Raw genomic sequence first — 13661 nt, forward strand, 5'->3', positions numbered from 1 at the left:
TTCATTTCCAACGATAAAAATTGGAAGTGTGTACGCAGCTTTAGTGTTCTACCTACCCTCTATACTTTGTTCCAACTTTCTAATTCCTGGCTTGTTAGAATGTACAATATTTCCATTTTTTTTGTATTATGCCCCAACAGTCCAGTGCTGTGTATTTTAATCCAACTCCCTACAGTTCCATAGTGTAATAGTTTTATTAGTGTAATCCCTTGTAGTAGTGTAATATTGTGATCAATGTGGCTTAACAAATTAGGCTTAGTTCACATTAGAAGAAAATAAATGCCCCTTCTGAGTGACTACTTGGCAATTGCTAGGCACCTGGGATTGGTAACAGGCAGTAAGTGCTGGGCACCTGGGACTGGTAACCTTTGATAATTGCATGTGATTGCAAATGGGGGCAGGACAGCCAGTGCCCTCCTCTCTGCTGCCAAACACAAAAAAATCCTGTGAAATTTATCCACCCGAAGTGTGATAGCTGTGTGTGTAAAGTCTGCATGTCAGATTCTGCAGCCTAACATATCTCCTAAATTGTTGGTTGTAATTACCTAAACATTTCTTTTTTTAATTTCAAGAATTTCAAAATATGCAGATCACAAGTTTAAAAGATCAAAAGGTTTCCCTCCACTGCACCTACATTTCCGGGCTTTGTACACCCCACCATTCTAGGGAAATTGCGGTTCAAAGAAGAGAAGCAGACGGGGTAACATAATATGACAGTTACAGATTTGTGAGATAAGTATAAATTTAGGGGCACTTCTCCAATGCTCCTTTTTATGTAAGTGGCCCCGGGGGTCCCCAATTTAGGATTCCAAGACACACTTGCTTTTAATACTGCAACCCCCAGTGTTGTATTTTCACAGGATTTTACAATTAGTGATAGTCAGCATGGCTTCAAGAAAGACTGAAGTTGTCAAACAAATTTACTCTCTTTTTTTATAAGCAACTAAGTAAAGGTAGACAGTGTACTTGGGCTTCGCTAAAGCATTTGACACAGTACCCCACAGACGGGTATTATGCAAGTTAGGGTTATAAGGTTTAGGAATGTCAATCTGTAAATGGATAGATAACTGGCTTAAAGACCACATCCAGAGAGTAGTGAATAATGGTTCATACTCTGAATGGTTTGTTACCTGGTAATGACTTTGCTCCATTTGAAGATAGGAACCACAATGGCCTTTCACCAATCCATTGTTACCATGCCAGTGACTAATGTTGGTGTTCAAATTCGGATTGTCCTTATATTGGATCCGAATATGGCCGTTCGAATTCAGGTAAACCCGATCCAAAAAACATGTGGTTCACAGGGGCAAATTCGGTGCTCCCACAGTACCTAGGGACCTCCCTCATAATGCCTAGAGCTTTCCAATAAGAGCGGGGATCCTGTCCTCCATCTTTGTGGTCGCAGGCAGCCGATTGGCTATCTGTCACCACATGCCACACAGGCAGTCATTGGTCTATATAAGGCCAGGGCTTGCCTGCATTTACCACTCTCTGTGCTGCTGGCAGTGTTAAAGTAAAATTAAATTGCAGTTAGATAGTAAGACTGTTTCACTATTAGTCAGATAGATAGTTGTATTGTACTGTATTGCTTCAGACCTGTAATCTACTCTACTCAGATAGGAAGAGTGTTTCACTGTTAGTCAGATAGTTGTATATTGTACTGTATTGCTCCTGTCCTGTAGTCAGCCAGTGTGTTACATACAGGCAGCCAGAGCCAGGGTACCCAGGCGGTGTGCACACGATCACACTTGTACTGAGACAGACAGATGCAGTGACAGACGTCACATTTGTTTACTGTGCTGCATATTACAAGTGTCACCGTTGAAGGAAAGTGCCGCATACAACACACAGCGCACTTGCATTTTTTGTGTAAATCCCCCCACCAAAAAAAAAATCTGCTTAGTGTAATAATTTACAGTTTGTGACGCATATTAGCTCAAAAGTATTTTGCAGGGTGTGAAGCCACACAAACATTTTAACTATGTCTAGCCAAAAAGGAAGGGGCAGCTTTGTCAGGGGTGGCAAGGAAAGCAGTACGGGTTGGTTTTTAATTGCAGACCCGAGAACAAGAAGCCAGCCAGACCTTAGACATTTTAGCGCTGCTGGTGGAAGTGCGCGCCTATTATTACCGTGCCTTGAACAACAGGTGGTGTAGTACATGTCCCAGCCTAGGTCATGTGATTGCCCCCCCCTCCTCCCAGTCCCAGACACAGGCCTCACAGGGGTCCCAAACTATAGTCCCTGATACACTTCTTTCAACTTCCTCCACCTCGGCTGGAAAGTCTCGTGTAGAGCACAATAGTCATGAGTACGTAGAGGAGTCCCACCAATGGGGTGGAGAAGCAGAGCAGGACAAATTCCTTGAACACGCACAGTTCTTTTGAGTCATCTGACGAAGAGAGTCAGCTCACAGGCTTTCCCTCCTTTGTTTTTCACCCCAACACTTGGAGCCAGACGAGCCACTTCAAACTGGCTCCAAAAGGCCGCTGCTTTCTGTCGGCACATACAGGGAAACTGGGTCCTCTAATGATGATGATGATGATGTCCTTTATTCGACATGGGGCGAACAAGGAGATCATCATAGGCAGGAAGAGGAGGAGTAGAAAGAGGAGGTTGCAGAGCCACCTCAAAGGGGAAGAGGAAGGAAGAGTGTAAAAGCTGCCAACACTCTGCAGTCTTCACATACCAGTCAGGCAAGTCATAGTCATCCATCGTTGGCAGCTGTCACCACAGGTGTGCCTCAACAACCGTGGACCGCCATCATGAGCACCAGCTACAGAGCACCTTTCGGCCTAGTTCGATGTTTGCCCGTGTGGGCATTTTTGTGTGTCCATAGTGATGACAACACTATGGTCATCTGCAAACTGTGCGCTCAGCAGTTGAAATGCGGCAAATACCCAAACAAACTTGGAACAACTTGCATGAGCACACATTTAAAAAGCCACCACCTGGTAAACTTGGCGGGAACACCTGGGCAAAGCACAGAACTCTGTGCGTCGACCTCCACCCCAGAAGCAAGCTCAAGCTGCTAGGTCTTTCTCTGCTGCCTTTTCTCCTTCTGCCACCAAAGGTCCTGAGTGCTGCTGCCAGCAGTTTGAGTGGGGGATGTAGCCAAGCATTACAGTTTTCAGGCTCCACCAGCGGTGAGAAGGAGCTCCAACACAGAGCGGCTGGTGTTTGTCGCATTGCCAGTAGTCCAGACCAGGCATCATTGCCATCCCCCACACCTTCTACCCATCGCCCAATATTTCTGTGGTTAGCATTAGTAGCATCCAACCTTCCATCCCCCAGATGCTGGAGCGCAAGAGGAAATATGGCCCAAATGACCCCAAAACAAAGCTAATTAATGCGGCAATTGCACAGCTGATTGCGTCTGAGCTGATCAATCTTCTGATGCACTGGTTAATTTGTGATGTGGCCACTCATTGGAATTCCACCTTTTACATGCTACAGCGGCTCGCTGAAAAACAGAAAGCGATGGTGGATTACGTGTCAGAGGTGGAGGATCAGGATGAGGAGGAGATTGCAGGCATGGGAGAAGAGAAGGCAGAATGTTCTGTGGATGGCAAGAGCAGGCAGAGGAGGAGAACGACGATGACCCTCTGATGCTGTTCGACCCACAGGGGTCTGGGTCCAGAATTCCCTCAGCTGTTCAGTGCAGCTGGGGGCGTAGTGAGTGACAAATGCATTTGCCTCTCTGCAGAAAATGTCAGCCGACTTATTAAAATGAATAAGACTTGGATCGGCAAGGACTTCAACACCCCCTCTGCAGGGTGCACTGATTAGTCAGCAACTGCTGCACGGCCTGCTGACACCTTGACAGGAAGAGAACTTTAACAGCTTTCTGCATCTCCTCCTTCCCTTGTGGCCCTCTAGTCTCTGAGGCCTATAACTTGCAATGGAGCTGTGTAACCGGCTAATTTTTGTAAGTAGGACCTCCCTCGGGGCCCTCTGCCTCTATCTACTTTAGGGCCTATATAACTTGTAATGGAGCTGTGTGACTGGCTAATTTTTGTATGGAGCTTCTCCCCCTCGGGGCCCTCTGCCTCTATCTACTGTGTGGCCTATATCATTTCTTGTAACTGAGCTGTGTAACTGGCTATTTTTTGTATGGAGGACCTCCCTCTGGGCCCTCTGCCTCCATCTACTGTGAGGCCTATATCAATTGTTTCACAGCTGTGTAACTGGCTAATTTTTTGCCTGAAAGTCGCCCCTCAGGGCCCTCTGCCTCTACTCTGAAACATGTGTATGGCTTGTAAAGGAGCGGTGAAACCTGGCGGCTAATTTTTGGACCAGAGGAACCCCCTTGTGACCCTCTTTGTCTCTACTAGAAGGCCTATATAAAATCTGGCATGTTCCCTTGACCGTCCCATAAAATGGCCTTGCCAGCAACATAAAAAAATGGCTAATTTTTGTACGGAGGACCTCCCTCAGGACCCTCTGCACCTATCTACTTTGAGGCCTATATCATTTGTAACGGAGCTGTGTAACCGGCTAAATTTTGGACCAGAGGAAGCCCCTCGGGGACCTCTGCCTCTATCTACTGTGAGGCTTATATAACTTGTAACAGAGCTGTGTAACTGGCTAATTTTTCGACTGAAAGACCCCCATCTGGGCCCTCTGCCTCTACTTTTAACCTTGTGTATGGCTTGTAAAGGAGCAGTGAAACCTGGCGGCTAATTTTGGAACCGGAGGAACCCCCTCGGGCCCTCTCTGCCGCTACTCGGAGGCCTGTATAAAATCTGGCACGTTCCCTTGACAGTCCCATAAAATGGCCTCGTCAGCAATATAAAAAAGCCTTTCTGATTTTTTTCTTGTCTTGTACAGTGTTGTGCAGAGCTGTGGGAGTCTTGACATGTCTTTCTAAATGTATTTGTAGGTAGTAGAAGCTCTACACAGTCCTGAAAAATATTTTCCCCCAATTGACTTCAATGGTGTTTGAATTCGAGGTTTGATCACCTGAACAATATCGGCCTATTCGATCGAATAGCTGTCGAATTGAATACTGAGATATTCGACCAACAATACTAGTGACTAAAGAGTCTCTAAAAATTAGAAATAATGGCTTTTAAATTATGTCCTCTTTGAGGACACGTGTAATCCATCAGGTCCTGGTGCTTTGTCAACCTTAATTTTGCCCAACTGTTTCTCAATCATATCAGTTTTGAGACATTGTGAGTTATTTAAGGCAGTGACATTGCTATTATGAATTTGGACTTGAGCTCTGCCATTTTAGCTATTTTGAGCTAAAAAAAGTATTTAGTAAATCTGTCTTTTCTTTATCCCCAGATACTAACCCAGAGACATCCTTTAAGGTGCCTACATGCTCAAATCTGATCTTTCTGCTATTAATATATTTAAAACGGTTTTGGGGTTTGCCTTACTTTCCTTTGCAATCTGTTTTTCATTTTGAGGTTTTGCACATTTTATCTCCTTTTTTCATCTTTTGTTATATTCTTTATAGTTTTGAAATGATAAAGGGGATCCTTCATTTTTAAATTTTTGGAATGCCAATTTCATGTTGCTTTTAACTTTTTTAACATCAGCTGTGAGCCACATAGGTTTTAATTTTAGTCTCCTAAACTTACAGTACGACATACTGTTTAGGAGATATGGAGCTTTGTACTGGGAGTGATGTAAGGCTGCAGTACATGACATGCAGCATTCATACACAAACACAGCTGTCAAACTTTCCTGACGATGACATCATTGTACACGCCGCCTGGTAAATTTATTCCATGGGTAAATTAATTTGTAATAACACCAGATCTTGTATGTATACCCTTTGGGTGAGGTCCTTAAGTCCCTTAATTTCTGATGCATTTCACCAAATCGCAGGATAAGAGAATTCATTAATTTTTGCAGGGGTTGCAATAAAGTGATTAGTAGGTGTAGTCTAGGATATGCCATCAGTTTTTTTTTTATATCATTTTACTGCACAATATTTTATTTTGTAAATTTAAGTCCTAATTTGTTAAGCTTTGATCCACAATTTTTTACCCTAATAGGTCTATATGTAGTCATGTTACTGTTTTCCGTTTAAAAATGATTGTTGATTTGTATATTGAGGACTAAGAACATTGAACTATTGACCATAGTGGTTTTGTCTCATGGAAAGTCTGACCTTGCTTCAAGGTTTTATGTCCACACATTCCACTTTATCATGTAAAGTATTGCTTACACATAGTTTAAGTTCTTATCCCCCTGTAGGATCTCATGGTGGCATCCAGTGAGGGGCACAGGCAGTTTTAACTGGTCTCCAGTAGCCACTCTGCTTTCTGGTGCCGCTTTTTTCAGAGTGTGTGTATGCCCTCCATAATTTTGCTGGTGATATGTACCCATCAGTAGGAGTGGGACACATGCTAATGAATTCTATTTGCTTGCTCCTGATTTTTGCACCCTTTCTGTTATCTGTACTAGTCCAGCAAGTAGCAGTTTTTCTATGCTTCTGTCTGCTATGCCCGAGAACAGGGAAATATAGGTATAGACTGCCCTCACCTGCTGATTGATATAACACTCACTCTGCACTCCCCACCAAGCCTGTCAATCACATTCCAACACTTAGCCAGACTCAGACCAAATGTGCAGTGTCCTTGATAGTTCCTGTGTTGCTGTGGGTGTGTTTTTAAAAACTCTGAATGCTCTTCACTTGGATTAACCTCTGTCTGTATTCTGACTTTCATAGCTACATAGCAAGATTAAAAAATAAATAAATAAGTCCAACAAGTACATCAACTAGGGAAATAAACATATCCCAGATAAAAAAGAAGGTAATCCAGAAAAAGGCAAAAAACCTTTATAAAGCCTATTTCAATTTGCTTTAGCCGGTGAGGCATTCAGATGTTCCCTGGATCAACAGTCTATGTTGTCTTTATTTTAAAACTTTAATACCCAGTTATATTCTGTGCTTCTAGAAAATTATCCAGCTATTTCCTAAAGCAAACCATAGTACATACAAAAAAACCTACTGAGGGAGCCTTTTCCGCATTTTCACAAACCTTACTGTGAAGAATCCCCTGTCATGTGGAAATAAAACTTATTTTCCTCCAAGCGCAAAGAGTGCACCCTTGTCCTTTGTAATGACATAAAGATAAATAATTAAGAAGCAAGTTCTCTATATGGATCATTTATATATTTATATAGAGTGGTAATATCCCCAGTTAAACATCTCTTCTCAAGGAAGAATAGATTCAGTTCAGCTAATCTCATATCCTCATAGCAGAGCTCATCCATTCGTTAGTTTAGTTGGTTTAGAGGTCTTAGTACAGGGGCAGGATTATGTCCCACTTGCTGCAGTTTATACCTCTTTTGATACAAGAAAGTACTTTGCTACCTTTAGATATTGCAGCTTAGCATTGCATGCTATTAAAATAATTCTATGATCTACCAAAAACCCCCAGAACTTGAATCCATGTTGTTTATAACTCAAAATATTTTCTAGCAAAAACTCTTGTGGTTCTTTTCAAACTCCCTAGGATCCTTCTAAATAGAGAATTTAAACCTTCTTGTCTGTAGTAACCCGATAATGACATTGCTCCCTTTGAAAAATAATGAATAAATGAAAATAAAAACCACAATGGCCTTACGCCAATCCATTGGTAACATGTCAGTAATTAAAGAGTCTCTAAAAATTAGAAAGAATGGCTTTGAAATAACAGAGCTCGGCTTCTTGAGCTAAAAAAAAGTGTTAAGTAAATACACCTTTTTATCCGCAGTTACCAACCATGAAACATCTTTAACAGGGCCCACATGCTTTTATCTGATCTTTTTGCTATTCATATTTTTTTTTAATTGCCTTAAGTTACCTCACAACCTGTCTTCAATGTTTGTTGAAAGTTGATCTTTTATTTTTATATTTTGGAATGCCCTTTTCCTATTCTATATGGTTTTTGTAACATTAGCTGTGAGTCACATAAGTTTTAATTTTAGAATCTTAAACCTATTACCTAGTGATAAATATTTTGCAGTTTGTGTAGAACAGACTTCACATCTCTGTGAGGACAAATTTCTCTTCCAGTCCAAGTCACAGAGAGCTGTCCTTAATAATGGAAAATTTACTCTCTGAAAATTGAAATTTATCTTTCCTGTTTTTGCTTATTTATATTTTACATTAAATGAAATCTTACCATGGTCACTGCTACTGAGATTTTTTGTTATATGTATATTTGTTATAATCTCCGCATTGTTAGAAAAAACTAGGTTGAGCAGAGTATAATTTCTATTTGGGGCTTCTATATGTTGTACCATAAAATTATCTTGTATTAAATTTATAAATTTCTGCCCTTTTGCTGTACCTGCAGTACCATTACCCTAGTCAATGTCAGGGTAGTTAAAATCACTCATCACTACCACTGTCCCAGCATGTGCTGCCTTTTTATCTGTGCAAGTAGTTAATTCTTTCTCTATTTTTTAGCACTGGGGGACCTATAGCAGATGCCAATAGTTAACTGTGTTTTATGCATCCCTATGTGCAACTTCACCCACAATGCCCTAACATCATTGCATGCTCATCAACATTTTCTTCTTTTACATTCACTTTCAGATCAGCTCCCACATACAGACACAACCACCTTTTCATTTATCTCTGTCATTCTAAAATAAGAATATAGACACGAATGTTAACAGGTCAGTCATGTGAAGAACAAAGCCAGGTGTCACAGTACTGCAGGGCAGGACCGTGGACCCTCTGTGTTACCAGTTCAGTTGGTAGGGATGTAACAGGGTGCAGTGTCTAACCACCTGTCTGGTCTTCACCAGACCCTCTAGAGTTGAGAATGTTGTGCTGCAGGCAACTGCCAGGTTGCAGCCCCCGTGGACACTGAGGCAGGTGACTTCTGACAGGCAGAAACAGGATGTGGTACCAGAATGAGGGACAAAGAGTAGTAAGGCAAGCCAGAGCTCAGGAAAGGGAGCAATCAGGAGTAGTCAAAGTCAAGCCGAGGTCGATACATAAGGAATCAGGAACAGGAGAAGCAGACACAACAGAAACCTGGAAGCAGAACCCCTCACTTCCTTTTTATGTGATGAAATGAAGCCATGTGACCTGCTGCATCCTATCCTACCACCAGAGCGGATCCTAGAGACTAGAGGTTGGTGGAGTTTACATCTCCACCAGCAGGGGGAGCGCGTCTGCAAAACACTCCTCTGAGGTAGTGGAGCAGCTGACTGGGAGTCACATGTCCTAGACCAGGAAGTGAGCTGAGGAGATGATGCCTTAGCAGAGCTGGTGCTGGCAGCAGGGAAGTGAAAGGTGGGTGGCACTAAAGGAGATTCAGATGCAGGGATCTGTGACACCAGGATTCAGCAATACCAACTAAGTCATAGTGCATTTGAATTTACCAGCACTTTTTGCCAAATGCTTTGTTTTTTCTGTACAATTAGTACTGTGCAATCCAATGTTTGTGAGTAACATGGGAAACTCCTTATATTCTTCTAAAACCGACACCTCACCTATCCCTAATCCACCCTTCACTAGTGCCTGACCCCTGTCTAACCTTTCTGCCACCTTATTTAACTCTCCCACCCCCCTCTGTCCTAGTTTAAATATCCCTGCACAATTCCCATAAATCTTTCCCCTAGCACAGCAGACCCCCTTTCATTTAGGTGCAAACCATCTCTGGCATATAGGTTGTACCCCAATAAAAAGTGAGCCCAGTGCTCCCAAACACTTCCCTTTTACACCAGGACCTAGGCTATGGGTTTAGCTGTCTAAGCTCTCGTTACCTTTCTTGTGTTGTGCATGGCACATGCAATATTCCAGAAAATATAACCTTGGAGGTCCTTTACTTGAACTTGAAGCCTAATATTATAATTCTACTTCTTCTTCCTAATAATAATAATAATAATAATAAACAGTATTAATATAGCACCAACATACAGCTAGGTCCATACATTTTTGGACAGAGACAACTTTTTTCTAATTTTGGTTCTGTACATTACCACAATTAATTTTAAATTAAACAACTCAGATGCAGTTGAAATGCAGACTTTCATCTTTAATTCAGTGGGCTGAAAAAAAAGATTGCATAAAAATGTGAGGAACTAAAGCATTTTTTTTAACACAATCACTTCATTTCAGGGGCTCAAAGTAATTGGACAAATTAAAAAGCTGAAAATAAAATGTTTATTTCCAATACTTGGTTGAAAACCCTGTGTTAGCAATGACAGCCTGTAGTCTTAAACATAACCAGATCCTGGGCTTCCTCATTTTCAATGCTCTGCCAGGCTTTTACTGCAGCGGCTTTCAGTTGCTATTTGTTTGTGAGCCTTTCTGTCCGAAGTTTTGTCTTCATCAAGTGAAATGCATGCTCAATTGGGTTCAGATCAGGTGACTGACTTGGCCATTCAAGAATATTCCACTTCTTTGCTTTAAAAAACTCCTGGGTTGCTTTGGCTGTATGTTTTGGGTTATTGTCTATCTGTATTATGAAATGCCTCCCAATCAATTTGACTGCATTTAGCTGGATTTGAGCTGACAGTATGTTTCTGAACACCTCAGAATTCATTCGGCTGTTTCTGTCCTGTGTCAAATCATAGATAAACACTAGTGATCTCAGTGCCACTGGCAGCCATGCACGCCCAAGCCATGATGTGGTATGCTTTGGATCAAGAGCTGTTCCACGCCTTCTCCATACTTTTTTCTTGCCAACATTCTGGTAAAGGTTGATCTTGGTTTCATCTGTCAAAAGAATGTTTTTCCAGAACTGTGCTGGCTTTTTTAGATGTTCTTGAGCAAAGTCCAATCTAGCCTTTCTATTCTTGAGGCTTATGAGTGGCTTGCACCTTGCAGTGCACCCTCTGTAAATACTTTCTGCAGTCTTCTCTTTATGGTAGACTTGGATATCGATACGCCTACCTCCTGGAGAGTGTTGTTAACTTGGTTGGCTGTTGTGGAGGGGTTTCTCTTCACCATGGAAATGATTCTGCGATCGTCCATCACTGTTGTCTTCCGTGGACGTCCAGGTCTTTTGGTGTTGCTGAGTTCACTAGTCCTTTGTTTCTTTCTCATGACGTACCAAACTGTAGATTTTGCCACTCCTAATATTGTAGCAATTTCTTAGATGGGTATTTTCTGTTTTTGCAGCTTAAGGATGGATTGTTTCACCTGCATGGAGAGCTCCTTTGACAGCATGTTGTCTGTTCACAGCAAAATCTTCCACATACAAGCACATCTCTCCCTCCCCCCCCAATCAACTCCAGGCCTTTTATCTGTCTAATTGATAATGACATAACAAATGAATTGCCCACACCAGCCCATGAAATAGCATTTGAGTCAATTGTCAAACTACTTTTGAGCCCCTTAAAAGAAGTGATTTTTTTTAAAAAGAGGCTTTAGTTCCTTACATTTTTATGCAATCTTTTTGTTCAACCCACTGAAATAAAGATGAAAGTCTGCAGTTCAATTGCATCTGAGTTGTTTCATTTACAATAATTGTGGTAATGTACAGAACCAAAAGCAGTGTACATTAAATAGGGGTTGGAAATGACAGACAGACACAGACAGTGACACAGGTGGAGAGGACCCTGCCCCGAAGAACTTAAAATCCAAGAGGTGGGGAAGCAGCATACAATATGAGCAGGGGTATGGATTGGTGGGTAAGTTGTGAAGGATTTAAAAGACTGAAGAAGACAGCTAGGCAAGTTTGAAAAGATGTGTTTTAGGAGCTTTTTTAAAGGGGCAGAAAGTAGTAGCAAGCTAAATGGACATGGAAGACCATTCCAGAGAATCAGGGCAGCTCTAGAAAAGTCTTGGGGCCATGTGTGTAATGAGTTTATGAGAGGAAGCCATTAGTAGTAGCGAAAACAGCGGCTAGTGTATTTTTGTACCAGGTCAGAAAAGTAAGCGGGACAAGAACTGTAGAGGGATTTGAAGGCAAAGCACAAGAGCTTAAATTTGATTCTAAGGTGAAATTGAAGCCAGTGAGGAGAACTGCAAAGAGAGGTAGCAGAAGAGCACTGGTGGCAAGGATGGATAAGTCCGACTGCAGCATTCATAATAGATCGTAGAGGAGAGAGTCAGGTTAGTGGTATACCAGAGAGAAAGATGTTACAGTAGTCCAGAGAAGAGATGATTAGAGCATGTACAAGGAGTTTGGAGGTCTCTGGGAGCAGGTAGGGGCAGATTTTGGAGATTTTGCACTGGTGAACGTGACAGGACCTTGAAACGTTCTAAATATGGGGGGTAAAGGAGAGGGCAAAGTCAAAGGTGACGCCAAGACAAGGTGTCTGAGGGGAGGGATGAATAACCGCGTTATTAACAGTTAGGAATACGTTAGGGGGAGATTTGGAATTTGAGAGGGAGGGGGGTGATGAGTTCAGTTTTATCCAGGTTGAGTTTCAGAAATCTGTTAGCCATCCATGATGAGATGGCTGACAAGCAGCATGAAACCTTGTCCAGGACTGAGGGAGAAAAGTCAGGGGTGTACAGATACATTTGCATGTCATCAGCATACAGATGGTACTGTAAACCAAAGGAGGATATGAGACTACCAAGGACTGACCCTTGGGGAACACCAACAGGAAGGAGAGTAGAAGACTAGGAATTACCATCGAGGGTTCTGTGCTAAGAAATTGACGTTTTCTGAAATACAAATATTTGCTAGCAATTTCAGAAGTTTGTTGCAAAAAATAATACATAATGTTACCTGTATTATTGGTGAAAAGGTTTTCTTTAACACATTAGCATAGATTCCTTCTCTATATGTTTTGTTAGATTTGTTTAAACTGTCCCTACATTTGATACCCTAGAACAGCAAAGTTTGGCTTTGTAGGATTCTCTCACGGTAACCAGGTTTAAAATAAGATAAAAAATATGTTAAATTCAATATTGTGTTAAAGTACGATATGTGTTACCTACTCATTTTTTCGTAAAGTCCCAGGCTTATACCAGACAGCAGTGCCAAAGTTACCAGGTCTCCAAGGCTGGCAGCGATTGGTGTTGCCACATTATCTGGGTTAATGCCAAGATTCTTGGATCCAATTATCACGCCAATCATCACGAGACCTAAAAAATAAAATAAAATGTGAAATACACAAATGCATATATGCACACATGAACACATGGGTGTAGAACACATGCCAAAGCTCTACTAGGGCTGGCTGGCCCAGTGTACATTTGCCTATACAATCTCTCCATTGATTGGAGAGGTCCTATGGGTGCAGTACACGTGCCAATGCTCTGCTGGGGTTTCCTGGAGCAATGGCCTCACACAACCTCTACGTTGATTGGCTGAGAAAAGGGAAACAGAGAACAGGTATTAAGTTACATGATTGTGCACAAGTGCAAAAAAATAACATCTATAGTTCAGTGAACAAAACAGTCCAAATGTCCAAGGTTCGAGAAGAGAAAAAACATCCAATGAACGTGGTACCCATGATAAGAGAGAGACAGCATGCATACATCCTAATTGTATAATCTAACACATTGAAGATCTGAGTATATAGTTACAACATATGTGTAGGATCAATAAGCGGTGGCAGGGTCCATTTGGCACTTGAACTCTGTAATATACTGTGCAATACTCTGTAATCCGACTCCCCCAAATAGCATTAAACTTTTTTTGTAGTACCCATGGGACTGCCCGTAGGGTCCTCCATAAACATAATATTTTACGTATCCATAAACCTATGGTCGGTGGTGTTGTGGAATTCCAGCAAAGGGG

General features: G+C 41.8%; 1 protein-coding gene across 2 annotated transcripts in view; it reads right to left on the reverse strand.

Moving 5' to 3' along the window:
- LOC140339666 (solute carrier family 41 member 1-like) overlaps window positions 1–13661 on the reverse strand; it is a 155928-nt gene that overhangs the window by 52729 nt on the left and 89538 nt on the right. For both annotated transcript variants that reach the window (XM_072424477.1, XM_072424470.1), the window contains one exon: window positions 12857–13003. In XM_072424477.1, coding sequence (XP_072280578.1) covers window positions 12857–13003 — 147 coding nt within the window. The remainder of the gene's footprint in view (window positions 1–12856; window positions 13004–13661) is intronic.

The sequence above is a fragment of the Pyxicephalus adspersus genome, chromosome 1 (assembly GCF_032062135.1).
Source record: "Pyxicephalus adspersus chromosome 1, UCB_Pads_2.0, whole genome shotgun sequence".
NCBI lineage: Eukaryota > Metazoa > Chordata > Amphibia > Anura > Pyxicephalidae > Pyxicephalus > Pyxicephalus adspersus.